Source organism: Pyxicephalus adspersus, chromosome 11, assembly GCF_032062135.1.
Source record: "Pyxicephalus adspersus chromosome 11, UCB_Pads_2.0, whole genome shotgun sequence".
Classification (NCBI taxonomy): Eukaryota; Metazoa; Chordata; class Amphibia; order Anura; family Pyxicephalidae; genus Pyxicephalus; species Pyxicephalus adspersus.
The window spans coordinates 14,581,895-14,608,082 of record NC_092868.1 but is presented as its reverse complement, the minus strand read 5'-3'; the positions used below and the strand labels follow the sequence as shown (position 1 = coordinate 14,608,082).

General features: G+C 36.9%; 1 protein-coding gene across 5 annotated transcripts in view; it reads left to right on the top strand.

The window, feature by feature from the left end:
- LOC140340575 (serine/threonine-protein kinase BRSK2-like) overlaps window positions 1-26,188 on the top strand; it is a 186,670-nt gene that overhangs the window by 141,626 nt on the left and 18,856 nt on the right. For all 5 annotated transcript variants that reach the window (XM_072425869.1, XM_072425868.1, XM_072425866.1 and 2 more), the window contains 5 exons: window positions 2,171-2,239; window positions 4,369-4,515; window positions 7,174-7,205; window positions 18,134-18,298; window positions 22,906-23,003. In XM_072425869.1, coding sequence (XP_072281970.1) covers window positions 2,171-2,239; window positions 4,369-4,515; window positions 7,174-7,205; window positions 18,134-18,298; window positions 22,906-23,003 — 511 coding nt within the window. The remainder of the gene's footprint in view (window positions 1-2,170; window positions 2,240-4,368; window positions 4,516-7,173; window positions 7,206-18,133; window positions 18,299-22,905; window positions 23,004-26,188) is intronic.

The following is a 26,188-nucleotide window of genomic DNA, read 5'->3' as shown; positions in this document are numbered from 1 at the left end:
TGAAGAATATGTGTCCCCGGTGCTCAACTGAGAACACCAGAACAGTTTAATTTCTGATTAGTTCAGACATTCGGCATTACTGACACACTACATCTGTACTTGTGACAATATAGACTATGCCTTTACATTGTAGATTTATAAGTCAGCATTAATAAGGAATTCTGCTAAGCAATATTTGCAGTTTTTTTTTGGCTTCTTGGTATTTACATATAATGTCTCCTAATTTCAATAGCAATAATGTAGCCGCGCTGGAATTTTTAAAAAAACAGTAGTTGCAGACCAGTACATAAAAGGATAGATCGCAGACAGCCCCATACTGTATATATATATATTATATTTTACTACTTTATTTCTGTACAATTATTCTTGCACCAACATTCAGCATAAAATTCCCCCAATTATATGAAATGAATTTGTCAAGATTCTTTATGCATAGAAGGCCATGATAGATAATACTGTGCTTACTATTTAGAGATATGATTATCTGAATTTCCTTTCAATATTTAGCATTTCAGAAAGGTGGACTTGGGGTATTTCAATGCAGAGTAAACAAACAGGCATTTACTTATTCCCTGCTGATTTTTTCTTTGTCTTCCTGTGCTGCATTTAATTTTACAGGATCAAATTACCCATAATTAACCACATTAACTTTGGACTCATAGTGGGATCACATAAGGCTAATACAACCTAAGCTTTCTAAGGAATAATTGTTCTTCCATGAGACAATTTTAGGCAAATGCAAAAACTTCAGTTTATTCCATATGTTTATTCACTGATCATTGGCTACAATTTTACTAATAATCGTTAATAATTTTTATGAACTCATCTTCTGCACAGTAGCTAAAATGCAAGCAGGCTTTTAGTAATATTGGTTGCATTGGCTGCTAAAACAGGAAATAAGAGATATGATAAATATAATATCAAAGTTAATACAGGATGCCAATAAAGCAAAGAATAAGTAGCCCATTTAACTTTTTTTAAATAGTATAATTGAGGCACTTTCACATCTGTGGTTGGAAACTTCTGGGTGACCAGCAAACTGGTGCTGTGTGCCCAGAAATGCAAACCACACAACATGTAACCAGAATTAACATCTTGAACAACCATTTTTCAAAAACATGTTGCTATTTGAAACCACATGCAAAACATGGTTCCCAACCTCTTACATTGGGCTGGATTTATTAAAGCTCTCCAAGGCTGGAGAGGATACACTTTCATCAATAAAGATGGGTGATCCAGCAAACCTGGAATGGATTTCTTCAAATTCATTTGCTATTTGCTAACAAATGTTTTGAATCCTGGACTGAATCCATTCCAGGTTTGCTGAATTACCCAGCTTCACTGATGAAAGTGTATCCTCTCCAGCCTTGGGGAGCTTTGTCTAAATGGAAGAAGTTGGGAGTGCTGTTGAGCCAACAGCAGATATGCTAAACTTAAAAGGAACTTGTGCTTTTTAGCAATCCCACTTACCATAGTACAACAGACAATAGGTAAAGGGTTTATATAATGATTCACAAGTATCATAGGCCAAGGGCCTTATTACCATTTTGATGTTTTCTTGGATATCACAATTTTGGGGCACCTTCATAATTGTTTGGATATCCTCTCTCTTACCGTGTTTCCCCGATGATAAGGCAGGGCCATCAAATAAGACAGCCCCCCCTTTTTAGGTAAAAATGAAAAATAAGCCCCCCCGCAAATAAGCCACCCACCGATTACTTACCAGAATCGCGTGGTGCGGTGGGTGACTCCGTGTGTGGTTCCTCCGTGTGGTTCCTCCGTGCGCCCTCTATGAACAATAACTGTGTACTGTAGTCTTCTTCATGGGTAAATAAGGCATCCCCCTGAAAATAAGCCCTAGAGCATATTTTGGCCTTCAAAAAAAAATAAGACAGTGTCTTATCATCGGGGAAACAGGGTAGGTGAAATGCTTGTTAGCTGCAGTTAATCTAAGCCTTAGGTTCCATACACATGGAAACAATTGTTTGTCATCATTTTCAGTGACAGTAGAACAAATGAAAACACAGCCCCCACCTGACTGTCAAAATTGTATTTTAATTTGAAAATACTGTCAAATATATATTTGGTACATTTACTCATTATTAATCAAGGCAGCTTTTACTGTTCTGACAAAGAACATACAAAAACAATAAAACCTTTGCTTTTATAGGGCGAGAAGTATGACGGACGTAGAGCTGATGTGTGGAGCTGCGGAGTTATTCTATTTGCTCTTCTTGTGGTAAGTTCCAAGAGTATGACTGTATGAAACTATGATAAACTAATACATAGCATTAACGTATTTGCAATAGAAGACAAAAATAGGCATACAGCAAGAAATACCAAGGCCATGCCACAGCAATACATCAGTATGTGCTGACATTATTTCAATGCACATCATTATATATTGACTCAATCCTCCTTTTTTCTTAATCTTTTATATTCCCTCTCACACATGCTCCTTTCCAATCAAAGAGCAAAAAGACATTGGAGACTAAACTTTCATATGTCCACACATTGTAATATAAATAATGTGTACATTGTATTTGTTTCTATCATCAGCAATCATATGGAAATGATGACTAAATAAAAAAATATTAAACAATATGTATTCATGCATCAGGTGTCATCCACAGATTGGGCTTGGAACTGTTTTAGTAGGGTTGATATTGCAGATAAAAAACATGATGCAAAATTCAGCAAGTGCTGAGCTGCAGTCCATTTATTTTTTGCGTGTCAGGCTCCTATTCATCTGCTCAGCTCAGCTATCATACCACCTCAATGGGTTTGCATAAATATAAATAATAATTTATTCATACATAAATACATTTACATTTCATTTGGGAAAACTGCAATTGTCATTTATTTTTGAAATTAGTTTTATACAAATAGCTACTGAATTACCAATAGCAATATACAAATAGAGCTGCTGTTTATTGGAATGAGTATGACATGATCAGACGGTCAGTCTAACATGTAATGGTTCCATTTTGGCAAGGTGTAATGCACTAATGCAGCCTGTAATCACTCCTAATAATCCTTCATCCAGCTATACACAGACAGTAAATTCCTTCAGTCTGGCACTTCACACCTTTGTAGAAGAAAGGAACCTTTAGGCTTCATTCCCTCAATAAGTCATTTGTTATGTGTTATATTACAATGTATGGCCACCTGCATAACTCTCCATTGCAAGGCTGACCCCATTCCATTGAATGGGGCACAAAATCAGACAGAAATTCATGCAGCAGCACATTGACAAAACACACTTCAATGCAACAATTTTTATGCAATAGGTCTGATTTATTAAAGCTTACCACAGCTGAAGAGGATACACTTTCATCAGTGAACCTGGGTGATCCAGCAAACTTGGAATTGATTTCCTAAGAGTCACTTCATATTTGTTAGCAAATGTTTTCAATCCTGCACCAGGTCTGCTGGATCACCCAGGTTCACCGATGAAAGTGTATCTTCTCCAGCCATGGAGAGATTTAATAAATCAGGTGTCCAAGCATATTGCACACTATAGACCTGATTGGTTAAAGTTCTCCAAAACTGGGAAAGATAGACTATCAATGGAGAACCTGGGTGATGCAGTAAAGCTGTAAGGCAGCTGCTCCAGGACTGAAAACATTTGCTAACTAATCACATTTTTTGTTTAAAGAAATCCATTCCAGGTTTGCTGAATCACTGATCATCAATGTGAAGTGCAGTTAGGGACTGAATCATTGTATAGGAATACTGAGTTGACATATTGGCCCTGATTTATTAATACTCCCCAGGGCTAGAGGATACAATTTCATTAGTGAAGCTGAGTGATCTAGCAAACCTGGAATGAATCTGGTCCAGGATTCAAAACATTTTCTAGCAAATAGCAAATTACATTAATGAAGTCCATTCCAGATTTGCTGGATCACCCAGCTTCATTGATGAAAGTGTATCCTCTAAAGCCTTGGAGTGCTTTATTAGTTATGCCCAATGTGATGTGAGCAATGTTCCAGGTAAAGTTTTATTTTATTATTTGGTGGAACATTTTAGGTGGAATGCAGTATACTTATCAGTTTGATTTTGGAATATGAAAGGAAACCCATACAAATACCTACATATCCTATACATGTGAAACCTTGATGAAATATGAACCATGAAGGGCCCCAGCAATGTCCAATCATGGTGCTTATCACTGAGCTGCTGGTCACAGTTATTTACAATATGTAACAAAATTATAACGTAATAATTATGTAACTATGCTTATACCATAAAATGGTCAATTTCCTATCTGAATTTATACATATGTAAATGTAAACCCTAAATCTTTTTACTAGTAGTTTCTAGCACATTTTTTTCCTAATGTTCATGAAATTTCTTGTCTTACAGGGAGCGTTGCCATTCGATGATGATAACTTGCGCCAGCTTTTAGAGAAAGTGAAACGAGGTGTATTTCACATGCCCCATTTTATCCCACCGGACTGTCAGAACCTGCTGCGAGGCATGATCGAAGTGGAACCAGAGAAAAGGCTTAGTGTTAGTAACTTATTATTTCCAACCCTCAAATTATTTTAAAAGCAGTTCTGTTTTTTTAACAGCACTGTACAAGCTGTGAAATTAATTCCCTTCATGTTCATTCTTTTTCTTTCTGTATCTGTAACCTAGTTTGGCTTTCTCAGATTACACAAATCCCTACCATGTGGTGCTAGGCTCCGAAAGACATGCGCTATACTGCAGCAAGAATCCAGCAATAGAATATATATAAAATAGGATGCAAAATGATTCAGAGCTGAGAACCCCAAAGGGGTATTGTAGACTTGTTTGTATTCAAAAAGTAGAAAAACACTTTTATACAGCCCGACCCTTAAAATTAACAACATTCCTGAGATCTATTAATTTTTGTCAGGACTTTATTTTTGTCAACACTTTAAATATAATTAGCATATTTTATTTTAGTTTGGTAATTTTAAAAATTGCAAATAAAAATGATATATGCCAGCATGTTAACATTTTCACCTTTCTTTCACATTTACCCATTTTCCCTTACATTATACTGTAAAAAAAAACTTATTCCTCTACTTTCTCTGGAATGGCTCTGTTTGATGGCTCAGTCAGAGACAGAATGACTGACAGCAGGCAACAACTGCAGGTTTCTATCCCTTTATATCAGCAGCACCAACCTGTGGTCCGCGAGAAAGTTTTGGTGGTCCGCGGCTCTGGCCGGTGCATCCCCAGTCAGGAGAAGGACCTCGCTGGGGGGCTCACCAGCTAGAGATGCAGACCACGTCCCCTGTACAAATCCCAGGCTCAGGAAAATGGACAGACATTGTCCCTGGACACAACCTGCCCACTCTCCCATCGCAGGATCAAATCTGCAATGGGATAATGGGTGGGGTTATGTCATGATGATGTCACTACGGGGGAGGTTTCTCCCCCTTTGATTGACACCTGGCTCCCTGTGCATGGGTGGTCAGGAGCCGGTAATTTTAGTGGTCCGCGGGACAAAAAAGGTTGGTGACCACTGCTTTATATAACCGTTGTGCTCCGGGAATCCTCTGTCAATGGTTTGCAAAACCTTAGTTTACAAACCTAGAGACCTATTTTATATAATTATTTACAAATTTACTGATAACTATTAAAGTTTACCTAAACACCTAGAATTTAACCTACCCTGAAAAGTAACCTGATCACTTTACGTTATACCTAACTCATTCCCCAACCTCACCCTTAAAAAAATGCTAATAAAGCTAAAAAACTCTTAACACCTATCCCAACTGTTCTCTTGAAATATAGACATCATTACTTCGGAAAACGTAATTTATTACACCCGAAAATACAATTGTCACTTATTGGCCCCTGATGTCAATGTGTATTTTGCAGATGCCAGGCTGAGTTACAAGTTTAATTTTTGTTTGTATTTACCCACTCAAACACCCCTGTCATCTCAGTCTTTCACCAAAGTGCCATAAAAGTTCCCCAGAATCTCTATTCATGTTTGCAATTTGTGAAAGTCAGAATGTGCACAGTGCTGGACAAGCTTCTCCCCATCTTCAAATTATATTGCTGAGACCTATTGGCTGGAAGTATATGTATACAGCTATGCATTATGGGGAGAGGCACGGGGAAGTGTTACATGTCTTCCTATTCCCGGGGATACCAGCTATGTCCTGTGGTTCCAGTGGGAGATCAGGACGTGGGAGATTGTGAAAGTGAGTCAGATCAGTCTATCGTGCATCCTATAAAACATACATGTAACTTTATCCAGTATTAGCAAGGTACAGGTTCACATTTACCTTATTTTAAACCCAACTGTTACCCTAACCCTCAAACCTTACTATTACTTTTAATCTAAATCCCAAAACGAAATTTCAACCAAAAGGAAAATCTTTATTATATTGACACGTAATATTCATCTGATGAGCTTTAGCACCACTTTATAATGTCCAGAAAATTACTGAAAGTTGTGCATCAAAATAAAAGGATAATTGTCCTGGCCTGCATTCTTGTTATGAGCCAGTGACTTACCAAGTAATGAAGCGTGTAAGCATGACAGACCTATAAACATAAGTTAGCATTGATAGTTGTAATGTATTTGTCCTCACTAGTTGCCTTTAAGTGTGTAACTAATTATGTATGTCAGTATGTGGAGGTAAATTGTAGCACCTGCTGCACACGTCAGGAAATCAGAGGATCCTTGTTATCTTTCTTTGTCAGTTCTGTTAACTGTCCTCTTACAAAACAGAGATATATATTATATATAACAGAGGAACATACTTTATATAGGATTTATATAAATATATACAAGGGCATAACTTTCTACAGGATCTAGAAAACCATGATATGTGACAGCCGTACATAGGAGAGATCCCTGAAAGACTATATATTAGTTAACTTATGCTCTAATAACATCCACCATGTGGACCTTCATGATCCAATCTACACGTATAGTAGGAAAGCAATATAAATATTACTATTTATAAAGGAACTATTGCTTTGGGATCCCAAAGACTTTTAGGTGACTACATCCTTAGAACAGGAGGTCGTTTAACCGGATCTTTTAAACACACATTATCAGGGGTTGTATGATTGGATATGGTGGACTGAGACATAACCCATACCTACTTTGAATCTTGATCTTTTTTTCCTGAAATTATTACATTAAAATCCTAATTAAATATTTTTTTTGCCTTGCAGCTAGATCAGATCCAGAAGCATTCATGGTACTTGTAAGTAGCAAATATATGACTTTCATTTTTAAAGTGATGTAAATACTTGCTATAGGAAGATCTACTTTATGTTGGAAAGTCCTGATGTTCAGTATTCTTCACAAGAGAACAGAGCATCACATGCTAAAATATTGTGTGTTGAGGGGATTTCCTTTTTGGTTCCCTAAATGGTGTGCTAGGAAATTTGAGTTTTGTTATTGTTATTTTTTTTAGTCTCAAAAAGTTGCAGTTATATTTGTTTATTGTATATTATTACATATATTTGAATTAAAGACTTAAAATGTAACTATAATTTCCAAAAAAAGCTAAAAATGATTACTATTAACAATTACTATTAGGAAAACAATATGTGTGACAATTCCATGACATGGCTTTCATATGTACTGGTAAACTTTCTTTTATTTCTTTATGAGTCCCTCCACTTCCAGTCTAATGATTGACAGCTATCGACCGATTCTGTTTCCCTTACCTCTCCAAGGAACCATCAGTTCTTACTGTATAGTGCTCATTGTAGCATTCGTTTCTACTTTTGATGGAAATAATCACTATTGATCATTTCCAGCAACAATGATTTGGTGTCTGTATGTAGCTTTAGACAATAAAACTCACCAAACACATTAGATAACACATGTATGTAGTGCAGGAGACTGCCTGGTTAGATACAAATAAACTAAACATTTTAGGTATGTCCTCATATTGCATAGGTTTGCACAATATTGCGCAAGTTCTAAGATGATTGTACAGAGATTGTACAATCATATTGGAGCACATTTGGTAAGTCTGGTTAAAGTTTTTGCAGAACATTTTTATAGATAATATTTTCTTACAATAAATAATTTACCCAATTCCATCTTAGAGCCTGATTTATAAAGCTCTCCAAGGCTGGAGAGGATACATTTTCATCAGCGAAGCTGGGTGATCCAGCAAACCTGGAATGGATTTCATAAAATCATTTGTTATTTGCTAGAAAATGTTTTGAATCCTGGACCAGATCCATCTCATGTTTGCTGGATCACTCAAGTTCCCTTATGAAAGTGTATTTTTCCCAGTCCTGGAGAGCTTTAATAAATCATGCCCTTATTATTCATATAGAGAAGTGGAACTGCTAGCACAATTAGCCACTGAGTGCCAGGGATAGGCCTGATCAGTGAAATGGTTAAATCTAATAATTTAGTCTGTGGTAGGAAAAACAAATACTAAAAAGTTATTAAAGCTGTTTCTTAAACCAGTCTTTCATTACAGTATAGACACGGTGGTTAAACAGCATTAAACTAATTATAAAATGCATTAGATAGTAGTAATTTAGAAAGTAAATGCTTAATTAGGTCCATACGCACTGAGTCCCCTTGGCACCCTGACACTGGAAATTTTAGGGGTTTGGCACTATGGATTCTCAAGGGACCATGATAAATTGTGGCCAAGCACACAGCTGCATAACCTCAACAATGTTAACCTTTTCACTGCCGTACATAAGAATTGTCATATTACACTGCTGATGTTATAAATCTAAATGTAATCCCAATCACTAAAATCTCAAATACAGTAAGCTTTAACATGTTTAGAATATTTCAAAGGTAATTTGCAACTTTTTATGATATTGAGTGGCAAAAGGCTTATATCCTTAACAAATTTCAGTTTCTTGTTTCTGTTGCAGACACATAAAATAGTGTTTCTTTATACACAATTGTTATGTCCCCCATCTATGTACATCAGACCTAGATATACTTTATATACAATGAGAATTTTAAACCCCCCATCCCATGAATTTGCTTTATTGCCCCAATTTCCTAGCCCATTTGTATTGCAGAGAAAACATTTTGCTGCTTTATCTCTATCTCAGCCACACAACCTATCTCTATTTTTTAAAGTCAGTTATTGATCCTCTATTGACTATGTGGGTGAATATGGTTATCTATATAATATAGTTAAGCAAAACCCTTGGCTTTGGGCAATAATGGACAGGAACAGTTTATTGCATAGATGCTTCCATGAATTATTTCTTTTTTTTCTGTAGCTATCCTACTTTATTTTACATTTGTGCTCCTAGATGAATACCTTACTCTTTGTAGCCCTCCCTATCCTTTCTCCCTTCCCTACCCAACATATGAATTCAAAATTGTGTTTTCTAAATACTTGAATGGTAGCTGCCATATTTTACCAATACATATACGGTATAAATTTATATTTAAAATTTAGTGCTACTCTTGCTGATAAATAACATGTTTTTTTTTCCATGGCACTACCTAATATATTATTTTTTATCCTAACTATTATATATGGCATTCATTTTCTATTGAATCTTATAGGAAACGTTACTTTTTATATATAGTGGCGATTTATTTTTATTTTATCCAATGACAAGGTATTCTCGCCAGATAATTGAGATCCCCTCATGTGTTTCAATGGCAGTATTTGATTCCTAGCAGGGAATGTTTGCTGGAATATCAGATTCCCTATTTTACAAATAGAGCCCAAAGTAAGAATGGTGCATAGGCCACTATATGGAGTCACAAACCTCTTAACAGCACGAGTATCGATATATATTCCTGTTTCTTTGCATTTCTTTGAATAATGACATGTATAAGTAGCCCTTCTTACAAAGCAGACAAGATACTGCTAAAATAAAGTCTATTCCTATTTATTATTTGCCTAAATAAATGTTTAGCAATGCTTTTGACATAAGCAAAGAATTCAATGTAGCCAAGCACTCATTAAGTGCCTTTTATTATCAGTGATTTCAATATATATATATATATATATATAAATATAATATATATATATATATGTATATATATTTACATAGAATAATGTTAAAGCAAGCTACCAAAAAATTGTGTCTCTCCCAATGACATTTCATCCTAGCCCAGTACTGCCCTGTGAAATAACATAGTCAAAAATTAATATTTGGAGTCTTTGCTAAAGTGTTATATAAAGATCTTAATATTAGAGGTCATACACAGTTCAGCAAACGTCATTGTTCAGTAAAATATATATATAATGTAATGTCATTCGCATCATATCGTTCATTTTTATCTTTTATTGGTAATACATGTTGTGGAATATAAGAGATCATTAACCATGTTAATGAAATGAGATTTAAAGCAGAATATATAAATATGTTTTAATTTAATTAACACAGAAGAACACAGCATCCCAAGAGAAAGCCAGTAAGAGGATTTCCATCTTCTTTATGTTTTCCATAATCATTATCTTATACCCATAATATTTTTTTACTTTGTATTACACAGTGTATAAGAATTTAGAAGTAATTATTGGCGAAGCAATTCCATAAACCACAGAATGTATTATTCCAGAGTAGGGACTAAAGTAGCAACACAAAGTTTGCACTCTTTGCTTCAGAGCCAACTTGAGCTATGTACACACGTGCAATAATTGCACTAACGATTGCACTATGCATGAATGAGTGTTGTACATACAGCACTGTTCTGCTCTATGGAGAGGAAAGGGGGAGAACAATGAAGTGGCACCCCGCTGCGCTCTCTCCCCTTCACTTCTATTACGATCCTTCGTTGTCTATCGTCCATGGATCTGCCAGGTTGGTCGTTAGGACGATGGACAACGAGCACTGTACACATGCAGGATTCTCATCCGATATCTAGCCTAAATCTTTAGTTTTTTATGTATTAATTGTGGTCCAACAAGAAATAAAACCAGTAATTAAACAAAGTAGAAAGTAAACCATGACAAAAGTTTTGTACAGGTAGGAAACTTTTTTCATAAAAAAAAAAAAAAGTTGTTAAGTATAAATGCAGTAAGGAGGTACCCTGATATCATTAAAACTAACAGAGGAGGATCCTTGACAGGCAACGACAGTCAGGGAAGACCTACATTACTAATATAGGAAAATTGCAAAGGAAAGTATAAAATGAAAAGGAGAGAAAGTACCACTCTCATAGGGATATTGGGAACCTCTTCCCACAACTCCATACAAATACCATATGATGTGTTCAAAGATCGGTGTTCTATTTATCTTCATTAGGTCCTACCAGTAAATGGTAACATTTCTCTTTAAACTCAGTCATGACTTCATTTAAAAGACAATGTATAGTCTTTTCAATGTTTTCGATAAGTATGCGATATATATATCAAGAGTGATAGAAAGAAGATATATATCAATAGTGTTCAGAACACAAAACCTCAACTCAGGTCAGAGCAGTGTTGAAAATTCCAAGTCTGAACTCCTATTTTCAGGTATAGCATGGCTCAGGCACTTTGGTAGCTGTGCAATGAAAGTAGACATCATCTGGTGACCTACTATACCTGTCAGCTACCTGTGTATTGGATATCTTGCATATGGATAAAGCCAAACTCAAATGTAGTTATTCATTTATTTTAAAATATATACGAGGGGGTGCTGAGACGTTCCTGGCTTTGCCTCTTCCAGATGATATGGAAAAATTAGTGTGGCATATGACAGCTTAATATCTTAGTATGTAACTGTACAAATATCAGGTCTTTGTGATTCTTAAAACAGTTTTTTCCTTTAGTGAGAAGCTGTGATGGCAGAAGCACAAGCAAGTTTCATGTTGTTGGAGTTATGGGCTGTCATTAAGATTTTGTTTCTCCAGGGAAAGGAAGGACACTTCTCCCCCAGTGTTTGTGACATCTCAGTGTGAATGTACTTTGCTGACTTTCACTGGAGAAACAACTCCAACAGTAAACAACTCCAACAGAAAAGTAACTCCAACAACGTGAAACTTGCTTGTGCCTCTACCATCACAGCTTCTCACTAAAGGAAAAAAACAGTTTTAAGATATTTAAGATATTAGGCTGTCATATGCCCCCACACTCATTTTTCTATTTCATCAGGAAGGGGGCAAAGCCAGGAACTTCTCAGCACCCCCTCGTATATATATACAACCAGTGTAAGTGCCTACATTTCACTTGGTGTTTTTAAAATTTTCCTGCAGCATAATACAATAAAACATGAAATGTGCACGGCTATGCAATGGAATTAATAGGCCCCTAAAGAATTTAAACTGAAGACAACCATGCCAGGCATCTAACAGTCTGGTGGTCAGGAATGGTAACCTCCATTTTCATTTTAGTACAGGTTTCCTTTAAGTTGATTGACTGGAGGATTTCTAAAGCTGCTTGAAAAATCCCTTAAATAAAAAATATCTTGGATTTTTAATGTCTCTTTGATGCTTGTACACATAGGTGATTCTTTAGCGTATAATTAGATTTGTGTTGCATCTGGAATACTTCAAAATACATTTTAGCTTGAAGAAAAAATAATATTGACCTAATTTATGTCTGTATGACAGGACAAGTATATTTATAGAAACAATAGAGCTCCGTGTACAATCGGTTTGACTTTCTTGATGCTTTCTCCAGGTTTGCCTTCTGATTTAAGGACTGGCTTACACTGCTGGAATAAATAGCCTACTCTTGCCACCATGTTTTATTATTTTCCAATAAAGATATCATTTGTTTCTCAGCAAGTTATTGCCACAATACCAGGTTAAGGTGTGTAATTATGAAGGAATGGCACACTTTGCAGCACTGAATGGTAATACTTACTATGCAATTAACCTGTGTAATTATTGGTCAATAATCTCTGACCTTAGAGGTTATGGCTTATGAGCCATTCTTATTGGTCAGCTTTCTCAAACCACTCCTGTTTAATAATAAGTTAATAAAGATTATAGGCACCATTTTTCTGCTGTTAGTAGACTGCTAATATTTATTTATTACTAGAGTTTAATTTTTTCCGAAAGGTCTGGGAAGATTGTGATGAGCGACTCATAACAGTCTTTTATGTGTTCAATCCTTTCACTTACAGTAACAAAGAAGCAAAACAATACTCAGACCTTCCAACATGTTCAGAGATATTTTATCACATTTGTGCCTATATTACCTTGCTCATTTAGATATACCTCCAAATGTAGCGAGTGGATTAAAGTAGACTAGTAGCCATATGTTCAGGAAAATATTTACAAGAGTTCAATAAAGAGTTTACGATGTATTTTAAATGATGCTTTGAGCAATGTGCAAGGAGAATTAAATATTTGCGACTAATACATCTTTTAATGCTCTACCTTCAGTGTTTTCTGGTTGGTAAATGTGGGTATTGAACATGTACATTGCAGTTTATAAAGACTGACTATTTTGTGCTCTACACTGGGCAGCAACTGTATTCCACCATCCCACTAACTCGTACTACAAAACATATTCACTATATTATGATCTTTAAGTGCAGCAATGCTCATATACAAAAGCTATTGAGTACTCTTCACTGGCTTCTATTTCACCCTCCACATGTAAGGCTCTGGTCAGTACCAGTATTCTCCAGACATCAGTCCCCCAATCTAATGCCGCAGTCTTCACCTATCAGGTTGGGTCTCCCAGCACAAGGGAGGGATGGTGTCTGGAGATAGGCAGCAGCTGGCCAGGAGCCCACAAATACACAGTACAGAAAATTATCAGAGAAACCAGAAACAAACCGAGTCAAAAAACAGGAGATCAGTCCATCAAACGAGGTACAATGAAATGGGAAAACAGGGATTCTGCAACTTTCAGAATACTTCCTCACTCATAACCTCATCACACACATGGCTCCAAGACTTTTCTAGAGCTGCCCCGACTCTCTGAAATGGTCTCCCTCGTCCTATTTGGTTTGCTTCTACCTTCTGTTCATTAGAGCAACTAAGAGATGGTGCTAATCCTGCCATATAAATTTAATAGGCTGCTCCCCTAAATAATGTAAGTTAAAAAGAAAAACAAAGGATAGCTAGGGTTTTAGAGCAGCAAAAGGATAATAGCGAGATGTGTTACATAGCATTTCATGTGGTCTCTTTCATATACACAACCATGGGAAGAATGACTAATAAGAAAGACAGTGATATTCCTATTTAAATATTGAGAGAAACATCTCATTTCACCTGTCCGCTTCCTCATGGGATTTTGCGGAGAACGTTTGTTCAAGGTTTGGGATAGGTTAGAACCGTCATGTGAGGGATGTCACAGAGGTAAGTATATTAATGATTTCACAACGTAGTATCTGTAATGGAATGGAAGAGGGTCATGTCTATGCAGAGGTGCTGCTGAGTCATGACTCGTGGTTGTGTATATGTGAGAGACCGAATGAAATGCTATGTCATACATCTCGCTAAAAGCTGTGATTTACTAATTGTTCTTTACAATATATTATCCTTTTGCCGCTCTAAAAGCCTGGTTATCCTTTGTCTTTCTTTTCAATTTACACACATTCAGCACTCAAAATCCATCCATACAGCACTCAAAATCCATCTTTTCAAACTTGCCTAGCCCTCATTTTCTTAAACTCTCACTACTTACCCACCATTCCATATTCCCCTTCCCAGTGTATGCTGCTTCCCCCACCTCTTAGATTGTAAGCTCTTCTGGGCGGGGCCCTCTCTTCCTCCTATGTCACTATCTGTATTCGTCTGTGGTTTACAACCCCTATTTAATGTACAGCTTTTCATAATGTGTTGGCACTATATAAATACTGTTTATTAAAAATAATAATTACCTGTTTCTAGGCTGCTACACATTTAGTTCAAGAGATATTTCCCTAGGGCAAATCATATGAGCACTACTGTGCACTTTGAATGACAAAAGGTAGAATTATTTGTTCATATATGACCCAGGTAATGTTCGCACCCCATTAGAAGATAATACTGTTTCTTTACTTTTCTTCCTTACTGGAAATGTGTGCATTGTGATGGAGGGTTTATGTGATACTTTAACTTACTTAGGTTCAGTTTAGTTTACCTTCTGTTACCTCCTCTTCCCCCTTCGATAGGTCCACTATTCTTTTAAGACTTAATGAAACTACAGCAAACAATGTTCTCCATTGTTTCTCCATACACTAAACACAAAATGCAAATACAGCACAGTGTGAATAAAGCGTTATATTGTGCTTGGTTACTTTGCACTGCAGACTTACACCCCTTTAAGATTTATCATCTCATCTATAGGCATAATTCTGTAATACAAATCGATTTTGCACAGTAAGTCTGGAGAGGCAAGGATGATTCTGGATGTTCATCAATCAGGAAACAAGCGAGCTCTATAGATCTCTGATTTGCTGCTGATTCTGATGTACATTTTGATATCCTGAGTATGCAATAAAATCAGAGTAGGGAATTCCAGTACAAGAGAGGAGCCTGTACAACTGCGCACAACTGAACAGAAGGCTGGAATTCAGCTTTAAGGCTTCTTTTTTTTTTTGTTCCACTCTGGCAGCGCATTGATGTGTGGAATCTAGGCACTTGCCCAGGACACCCTGGTCTTTGCTCTGCATTGTTAAATAACCCTCACAAGATTTACAATTTTTATGTCGCTTTTGCAGTTTTGTGGAGCTATTAGAGAACTGATTTAATAACTGCACATAGTAATAATCAAGTACATATGGAATTGATGGAAGAACAACATTTCCATGCAGAATGCAAATGAGAATATACATATTCATCGGAGTTGGGTCTGATTATTATTATGCTCTTGAGTCTGAGACTGCAATGTATTGTTAGATTCCTGCATCAGCACTTTATGCCACTGGGGAAGTTATCTGTTCTTGCTTTGCCTTTGGCAGAAAAAAATTCAAATGTGGATTCTGTAAGGCAGGCAATCTTAACATACCCCTGTGTGATATATTGATATTTTTCTGATGGCATGGACAAATTGAAGAAATTATTACTCTATATTTTACTTTGTATATAATGAAGGAATTCATATAGCTTGTGACTCTCTGCTTCGGTGTATGGTAATTTTTATATTATTCATTTATTTGATCAATTTTGTTCTTTGTTATTTTTTTCCATGCATCCATAATACACCTAGCAGCTTGCGCTGTGCTTTGGTTATGCTATTTATTTTCCACACGTACCAAGGACACATTTTGTTGGAGCCAGTTTGCCTAACTGCATGTTTTAGAGATGTGGGGGAAACCGGAGGGCCTGCAGGAAATTTAAGCAAAGACAGGGACAACATGCAAATTTCTTGCAGAAAGTGTCTTGTCTTGGGATTCAAACCTAGGAACCAGTGCTACAGAGGCAAAAGTACAAGCCACCCCATATTGATATTTGACATGTATTTTCTTCAAAACTTTTTTTTTAGAAGATCAAAGGGTAGGAATAGATTAGAAGAAACTTAGAAGCATCTAAACTTCAATCTAAATGCATCCAAAACCAAGCTTTCCCCTCTTCATATACCCTAAATCTTCCCAAGTCCGTGATTTCATGCCTTTTTGTCAGGATCAAGGATCAACACAACAAGGTCTTATAACCTTCGAGACAGTGGAAAATATCTGGGTGGTTGGAATATAACCAATGAAGAGGGGCACTGTTGAATGTATAGATATGTAGAGAGTGAGTACCCAATGCTTTATCTGGTCAAAAGCAGTCTAGGAATGTCCTACAGCAGCATTAAACTGAAGTACAAATAAAAGTTTTCCAGAAACTTAGACTTATCGTAGTCACCATTGCAGAATGTGTACTGTAATGAATACTACTTGTCTGTATATTACATTTCTGCTCACAGACTTCAGTCTACGCACAGCTGTTGTGTTTCTCTGCCAGTGATCTGCAATAAAACAGTGAACACTAATCTACTGTTTGTGTTCACACTTGGGCAAGTAGATGTTGATGAAAAGAACCTGCAGAAGAGGCAGTTTGCTTAGTATAGCATAGGCTTGTATATTCAATGTTTTTCTGGTTATGATGGCATCTCCAAGGGATAACCATTAATAAGTATTAGCACTAAACATCAATAAGACAATTAATCTCTGTGTGTACATGCAATGCAATATGCCTAAAGCAAAGTGACAGATATCATACACAGTATAATATAGAACCCATATCAAGTATTCCCTTGTATCTATGACCAAGTGAGAGGAAACCTCTGTTTTTTTTAAGTTTTGATTCCCCCTATTTCTTGTTCTGCTACAAAAAGGCTGTCAGAGGGACAGGAAACACAGTGGTAAAAAAAATGTCAGAAGTATTTGCTTTGCCAAAATTGAAAAAAGTTTTGGCCAGAGTTGGACATTACAGATGCCCATATTATTATTATTATTATTAATATTATTATTTTAATATTAAACAGGATTTATATAGCGCCAACATATTACGCAGCGCTGTACATTAAATAGGGGTTGCAAATGACAGACTAATACAGACAGTGATACAGGAGGAGAGGACCCTGCCCCGAAGAGCTTACAATCAAAACAAACAAACTGTGTTTAGTAAACCTGCCTATTTTGAAGGTTGTCCCATATTTGCTCAGACAAAGCCAATTTATTGATGCATATATGTGGACCTCATACAAAAAATATGTTCACAATATTTTTTTGGATTATTTTGTTTACCAAAGCTGGTGTACTATACATATGAGGTTGTGAAAGTCACTATAAAAGCCTGTAATAAAATAAATATAGGGGCTACCATTGCTGACCTCCTTTCAAACAATGCTGGCTGCCTGGTTGTGTGTTATCTCTGCGTACTTTTTGAGTCTGATCAGTAATAATATGAATTACTTGAGATAAAGTGAAATCAAAACTGCATACTTGTGCCAGATCAGAGATTCTCAAATGGACAGGTTATGTATGGCAGCCTCACATTAAAGGAAATCTGTTCTTTGAGAAATATGTTGGCTACCATTTCTATCTGCACCATCTGGAAATGGTAGCGGCCAGCTCCGACTGTTGATCTAATGATGTTCAAACCGCGTGTCACTGACTCAGAACTAGCATGCAGATCAGATGTTTTTTTTCACTTTTACAGCTGCATGGCTGGTTAGGACTGAAGAAGTACCAAAGCCATTTTTTTTAACGATGGCAGCCTAAATTTTCTGTTGATAAATTTGAAATTTGAAAAACATGTATTTTGCATTCTAAGTTGGCTGTCATTTGCCTTAAATCTTATAACTAACTAATATTTTGTCTACAGGGGTGGTAAAAATGAACCCGAACCTGAACAACCCACTCCCCGCAAAGTGTCCATCAGAAGAATTCACTCAGTAAGTGAGTTTGACCCAGATGTCCTGGACAGCATGCATTCTCTGGGATGCTTCAGGGATAAAACCAAACTCAAACAGGAACTTCAGAACGAAGAGTGAGTATTGCTGGGGGAGAAAAAGAATGATGTAGATGAAATACCAAGTGGAAAAGCAGATAATAATGTGAATCTCAAAAAAACATAAATTTAAATTCCACCCAAAACTACTTGATGTAGTTCCAAGAAATAATGTCTTGGTCTTGGCCATGGGTTAGCGAACAGGCAACGGACTGAGGAGAATGGTGAATAAGCTGGGAATCCTGATGAATTTTATTTAGTATACAATCAGCTAATCAACCATTCAATAATAGATGTTGGGAAAAGAGCTAAGAAATATATCTAACACTTAATCCATGACATAAACTGATATTTAATTTCCAGTAGATATTTTAGAGTTAGATCAACTAGAAGTTTCCTAGTAGGCAAAGTACTTTCCACCAATAACTATTAAAAGTATTATTGTATTATTTTTATTGTTATTTTAGTTAAACTGACCCTTCAAGGATTGGTGCTCTAAAGGTTTTTGGCTCCCCTTGCCATATGACCTTATATATTGCATTGCATAGCAGACAAAAAATGGGAGGGAGATGAGGACATCTTCATTCCTGGGTGGACACTGCACTGAGATTGAGGGCTGAAATGTAAATACACAGGAGATAAGGGACGGTCAACTCTGTCCCAGAGGTCCCACCTTCCTGCTAAAGAACCAAGAGCCTTACAGTCCCCCTATCTACCTTAGAACCCCTTAACCTTTCTCACTATAGCCACCCAGGGTTTCTGAGGTCCTTAAACCCACAGATCCCCCTCCCAGCATCAGTTTATCTCACTGACAAAGAATCAGACTGATACCATTGACATATCAGCATTATGCCCTTCCACTGACACCAACATAGAAATGTTTATTTTCCCCCTGACAATGCAATGGATTTCTTAAAATTAATTTGCTATTTGTTAGCAAATGTGTTTAATCCTGGACCAGATCCATTGCAGATTTGCTGGATTACCCAGGTTCATTGATGAAAGTGTATCTTCTCCAGCCTTGGAGAGCAGGCCTAATAAATCAGGCCTAATGACACCAAATATCCCAACTAGTACATAATTTTAATGTGGCTATATCTCCTTTCCCACTCCTATTCTCAGAATCGTTGATTTACAAGCTATGTCTGGTACCATTGTTCCATGTGACTTAATTTGTTAAGAAACATGATGCATTTTTACGTTTTAAATTCCACTCTAAATTCAAATATGGATTAACAGTTTTTAGGTCTGCTTGATGTTAGCTGTTTAAATCCTAGCAAGATAACGGCAGACAGGTCTCTAAACAGTCATGAGTATGATGTCCTGAGTAGTTTTGGTCGAATATCTCACTATTCGATTCAACAGCTATTCGATTGATTGTGGAATTCAAACACCATTAAAGTCAATTTTTCTGGACTGTGAAGAACTGCAAGAGCAGTTGGGAGCAGAGCTTCCCTGATTCCTCTTGCAGCCCTTTACTAGTTGTATGTGTTATTGGATAGAGTTTCTCTATCCAAGAACACAGGAGTCCTGTGTTTCTGGATAGGGAAACTCTATCCAGGAATAAGGATAGTGCTCCCTGATTGGCTGAGGAAAGCTTTCCTCAGCCAATCAGAGAGCACTAGAGGTTTAGAATGGGGAGACTTGTCCCCATTTAACCTTCAGTGCCGGGAATCGCACACTGTTCTCAATGAATGCTGCCACGGCCGCATTCATTGAGAAGATCCCCGGCACTAGAGGTAAATGGGGACAAGTCTCCCCATTCATTCACCACTAGTGCTCTGTGATTGGCTTGGGAAAGGAAAGTCCTGATAACGCTTGAGCTGTCATCAGGGTTTACCTTTCCTCAGCCAATCATAGAGCACTGGAGGTGATGAATGGGGAGACTTGTCCTCATTTAACCTCTAGTGCCCGGGATCCCACACTGACAGGAGGATTCCCACAGCTATGCAGCCGTGTGAATCATCCTGTCATTGTGCAATAACCTGTAAAAAAATAAAAGTTAGTTACACAAATCACACACATTCAATAAATTACTTTTAACAATATTTTCTTTTTTAACACATTTTTTAAAATTCAATCAGCTGTTTAAATTCATATGGCTGTTTTTCGAATTCAAGCAGCCATATTCAGGTCGACTATAAGGACAACCCGAATTCGAACACCAACACCAGTCCTGAGTTCACCCACCAGCAGGCAATATAAAAATATGAAAAAAGGGGCTTATTAGGGGGATTCATAGCAAACTTGAATCCAACAGAAAATGTATCCTAATATTATTTCATTATGTACATGAAAAGAGAAATATAAATATGGGATCCCTTTATGTTGGGTCTGATCTCACTAAAAATAAAGCTTAATATTATTATTATAAATATTATTTTGTCCTAAAGAAAAAAAGTGTAAAAATGAGGTATATAAATCTCTCTTGAGACTCACACAACACGTAACAGTGTATAATGAATGTGAATGCAAGGTCAATACTATCTGATGTTGCACAGTGTGAAATGTAAGCTCATATCTGCTAAACAAGAGAGAGCAGTGGACATACTAAAGGTGCGTACACACTTCCAATTTTTATCGTTCCAATCGAACGACGAACGATCGATTGGGCAAAAAATCGTTCGTAAAAAAGTAACCAACGACGCCGACGAACGAGGAAAATTGTTGGAAACGAACGACCGGACCGCCGGATCGGATTGGCCGACGATCGTTGAGCATCGTTCGTGTGTACGGTCGTTCGTTGATCGTCCATGCCCTGAGCATGCGTCATGAACGAACGTGCGTTCACTTTCCTGTCGTGCACGTAGTTCCTCTATCGCTTAAACGATCGTATCTATTGTGTGTACACAATCTACGAACGATCATGTCGTTACCTCTATGTGCAGGATCGGTGCTATACGATCGTTCGTATATATCGTGCAAGAACGTTCGTTGTTCGTTTTCCGACGATAATAATTGGAAGTGTGTACGTAGCTTAAGTCTATTGACCTTTATGAGCGCAGGGACAGCTAAATTCCTCATATATTTGAGGACTAGAACCAGAAGGACACAGGATGGGACTTTAGAAAAAAACACAGAGCTAATTGATATTAACACATTAGCTTTACCTTACACCCTTTATTAATCTGATCAGAGTTCTCCTTGAAGAGCACATTAGACCCAAGGCCCATTAAATTTAAATATGTGGACCTGTAAGTAGAGGTGATAACATTGGGACAGCAGCTTGAAATTGCTGCTAGCAGAGTAGACAATGTCATTGAATTTAATGTTTACTGGGCAAGGACGAAGCAGTGCAATTATTTTACACAATAGAATAGCAAACTGGGTGATTTCTGAGATATGATTGCTTTTACGCCAATTAATCTTACAGTCTGTAATAAATTTAAAAGTCAATTAGAACTAAAATATTTTTTCTACACTTCTGTACTATACCAGTAAGTAACTGGGTGGACTTATCTGGCTCTTAGTGGAAATTAAAGTGTATCTTTCTTTTTTTAGGTTTTGAATTAATTTGGAAAGGTTAGTATCCCTCTCAGGTTTATATTGCGGTCTATGTCCCCACTAGGGAGATTCAGTCTTTGTTTGTATTAGTGACCATTGTCATCAGGACTGAAAGTGAAAGAAAGTCCAAAATTATGAGCTATCAGTAAAGAATATAGATATAATGGGCCTGATTTATTAAAGTTCTCCAATACTGGAGAAGATAGGCTATCGTGGGAGAACCTGGGTGAGATTGCAAACCTACAAAAGATTTCCCAAAAATCAAGTGCTATTAGTCTGCAAATATTTTCAATCCTGTTCCAAATTCATTCCAGGTTGCTGGTTCTCCCATGACAGTCTATTGTCTCCAGTTCTAAGAACTAATAAATTAAACCCAATCTTTGAAGGGGGATACTTAGTGAAGTGACAACTGTTTAAAAGAGGATTTCCTTGTTTTCCATGTTTGTAAAGAATCTGAAAGTAAAGATTAATCTCCCTAATTAAACACAAATACAAAAAAAATTGAAAAAGAAAATGATTTTTGCCTAAGCTAAATTTTACTGGTATACCTGCCAAAGAATTTGTTATTTTAGCCAGTTACACTTTTGCTAGTCAGCTGGACCACTTAAACTTCAATTACTATTGCATGAGGACTAAAACTTATTGGGTCAGTTTTCCAGAGAGAATTCACCTTCATCAGCCTGTTTCATCAGCAAACTGTGTGATCCAGCAAACCTGGAATGGGTTTCTTAAAAGCCATTTGCTATTTCTTAGCAAATGTTTTCAATCCTTGACCAGATCCATTCCATGTTGGCTGGATCACCTAGGTCCACTAATGAAAATGTACCATCTCTAGCCTTGAAGAGCTTTAATAAATCAGGCCCATTATCTCTAAAGAAAGACATGTATCAGAGATTATACTGTTGTGACTTTAGTTTGTGACCTCCAGTGGCTGTTCTTACCGAAACTCGCTGTCCACTGCCTAAGGCCCATGATGAGAGTGGCCTATTGGTGTATTGGGACAGACATTAGGACAAATATTCAACTAATGTTCTTCTCTGGTGCAGAGATTTATTTTTAATTGCTTCCATCAAAAAGCCATTAAACTAATGTTGTGATTTATACAATTAATTGCTATTTCTATTTTTTGACTTATTTTGCAGAGAAAACCAGGAGAAGATGATCTATTACCTTCTACTTGACCGCAAAGAAAGATATCCAAGCTGTGAGGATGAAGACCTCCCTCCTCGAAATGACATAGGTGTGGATCTAACTCTAATATTGAGTGTCTTGTATAACAATTTGTAAGCATGAACCTTGGATCATTTATAATGGCCATAAATGTGGCACTTTTTAGACAATTTCAGCCAGCTTTGGATTGCAAAGACTACACAGGCTTGATAAAAACTATTGGTGGTAGGTGACCTTAACTGGCCTTTTTTTGGATAGAAACTTGGAAGAAGGTGGTTGAAATCGATTTAAGATTTCTGTGTGTGACCATCACTGCGGGTGTTTCTCACATTTTAGTTCTTCCTTTCATGTGGAACATACTTTAAAGACAGGTCTAGTGTTTTACACATGGAGCCAGGAAGCAAATAGGCAACTCAATAATCTCATCATCAACCCTTTATTTATTAGTATTGACCCATTATGGCTGAGCATGTAAGAGACATTAAAGACACATTAAATTCAAGTTAACATCTCTGCACTATATATAGCTGGTGGCATACAATTTTTCTATCATTCCCTTGCCCCCTCCTTTCTGATGTATCCACTGCCTCACAGCGATCTCCACACCCTTATCCTAATCTTCAACAGCCAGAGTGTGTGCAAGCATGTCCCTTGGTCATTGCCTCTTGGTTTCCTCTTTTTGCCACATGCACTGTAATGATGGGTCAATAGTAAGGTAAATGCAATAGGAAAAGGTTGGCTAAAGGTAACAACCCCTTCACTGACTGCAGGTATCTGGCTATGTTCTTCCTTCTCCCATGATCTGGCTAGCTGCAGAAACGTGTCGGAATAACAAGACCATTTTGTACCAAAATTATTTAACCCAATGTGATATTGTACATTGGCATTATAGTATGCTGTATCACACTAGGTAAATCACATTTTGAAGTGTTGCCACAAAAAAGCCTTCTCTTTCTTTTCTAACAACTATGGAAGTTAGACTATTTGCAGTTCACGCCTGTGTATTCCGGAGCCTCTGAGCAAATCCAGGAAAAGAGGTAGAAGAAAATTCTGCACTGGGTTCACCTATTCCAATGACACTTTTGTAACGTGGGAATGCCCCCTCACTTATTGCCATGTTTCTATGACAGGAAACGAAGAAAAATCTTCACAATAGTACACTGGCAACAAACAATAAACAAAGAAGCCCATCCAGTTTTAATGTAGTAAACCATAGTTTATGTTGCACTATTGTGGTATTGTTGTAGTGTTTACATTGACATCATTCTCACTTTGACATCATAGCAATTTTTTTTCATTTTTAAACAACTGTTGAGATATCAGTCACTCATGGAGTATTTGGTTTTCAGTGAATAACTAACTTAGAGAAACCTGTTAATCAAAAAGTTTTGAAAAGTTAAAAAATTACCATTTTTCTGATCATCACCTTCATACTCCAATCTTTATAAAAAGGGAGGTCTGTTTTTAAAGATCAATTGGTGATTGATCCCTGTTCCTTAACTGCTTTAAATTAACTAATTAGTCTAAAACTAATTCACTTGAGTTCAGTTCTGATCAAAAATGTTATCAGCTTTATTGTCATATATTATTTATATATTATTATGGCTTTATAGTGGTTCTAAGCTCCTATAGACATATATTGTGCCTGTTAAACAATGGAAATGTAGCAGCAGCACCCTCTGTAGTTACTTTAAAAAAGACAAAAGTGGTGAACAGGTTGTTGTGTTGATCCTTTCTATGACAGAAAGCAGAGCCCGCATATGCAATTAGGAAATACAGTTGCCCCTATGTAAATATATAACGACAAATTATACATAGAAATACTATATTTAACAAAACAATTACATCAATCTAATCCGTTTTAAATGTTTATATAAAACAAATTGGATTCCATTTAATCATTAAATGGTCTTAGGTCTTATTTGCTGCTCTCTAAATCACTAAGTGGTGTATTTGTGTTTTCTGCCTATAACTGTAGTAATGGGTTGGACTCTACATGGACTGGTCTTATATGCAACTAAATTGCCTTCTCTTCTATCAATGCAAAATAGGTATATGGAAATGTTACTATGCTGGTCTTATTTACTTCAACTTTTCATGGTGCATTAAGCATCGGAAAGTAATGTAAGTTTGCTGAAACAGATACATTGCAAATTTGCCAAGTAGTTTTTTTTTAAATGTAGAAAGTTTAAGAGAAACACACAAGTCCATTGTCAGCCTGTATCATCCACATTACAGACCAGGCCACCAGTGATTGTAGGCTAAAGTATAAATTTCCCAGTGCACATGAGCAGATAGTATATTCGATGACTTGATTTCAGGTTGAAAGACCACTTATCTACCGTTTTCACAGTGTGCCTGATCCTGAAGTGGTTAAGTTATTATAAAGGATCAGTGCCATCACAGCCATTTTTACTTTACTCGGCAATACATAGGCCAAATACTCTGCTCCAGGGCCAACAAGAGCGATGCTTGGTTTATTGCAGGTAACATTGAGCTATCAGTAAAATGAGTCATTTTGTCAAATAGTATTCTCCTAAAGTATGTCATAGAAAACCTGCCAACGGACGGCAACCAGGCCCTGAGGAGATTGCAAATGAGTAAGGTTTTTTTCCATTTTATCTAGTACGTTCTCCTGCCTTACACATTTACAATCACAGATTGTCATTTTCTCTATTCCAAGACTTTCATTTAAAGAACAAGATTGTTGTTAAAACCTTAGTTAGATTTATTATCCAGAGAAGCTTTGAACATATAACCTCCTACATCATGCTCTGATCAGCATTGCCCCCCTCCAAGGTGTGTAAACCTTGCGTTGTTTTAACTCATCTGTCTGCAGCACAATTATACCTTGATCTGTACCTTCACCACATCTTCTGCATAACAACTAAAATGTATGGTCCGGTCTCACCCCAGTGGGGGAGCTTGCACTGGCTGCAAACATGAAGGCATGTGGAAAGCTAAATTGAGTCCTTTCTTTATGTTTTGCATATCTTCTACTTGGAGTAATAAAAGGTAATCAAACCAACCACTGAGAGTGTTATGTTTCAGGCAGTAGGGAATGTTAGTGAAGGCACACTGCCCGGCCAAAAAAAGTCACACATTGTATTATTTCATTGGACTGCCTTTAACTTTGATTACGGCACACATTTGTTAGAACATCTAGGGCAGGGGTGCCAAACTCTGGCCGCAAGGTCCTTTTTTTGGCCTCCCAAGGAGTCCGAAAATGAATTACATCTGGCCCGCCCACCCGCT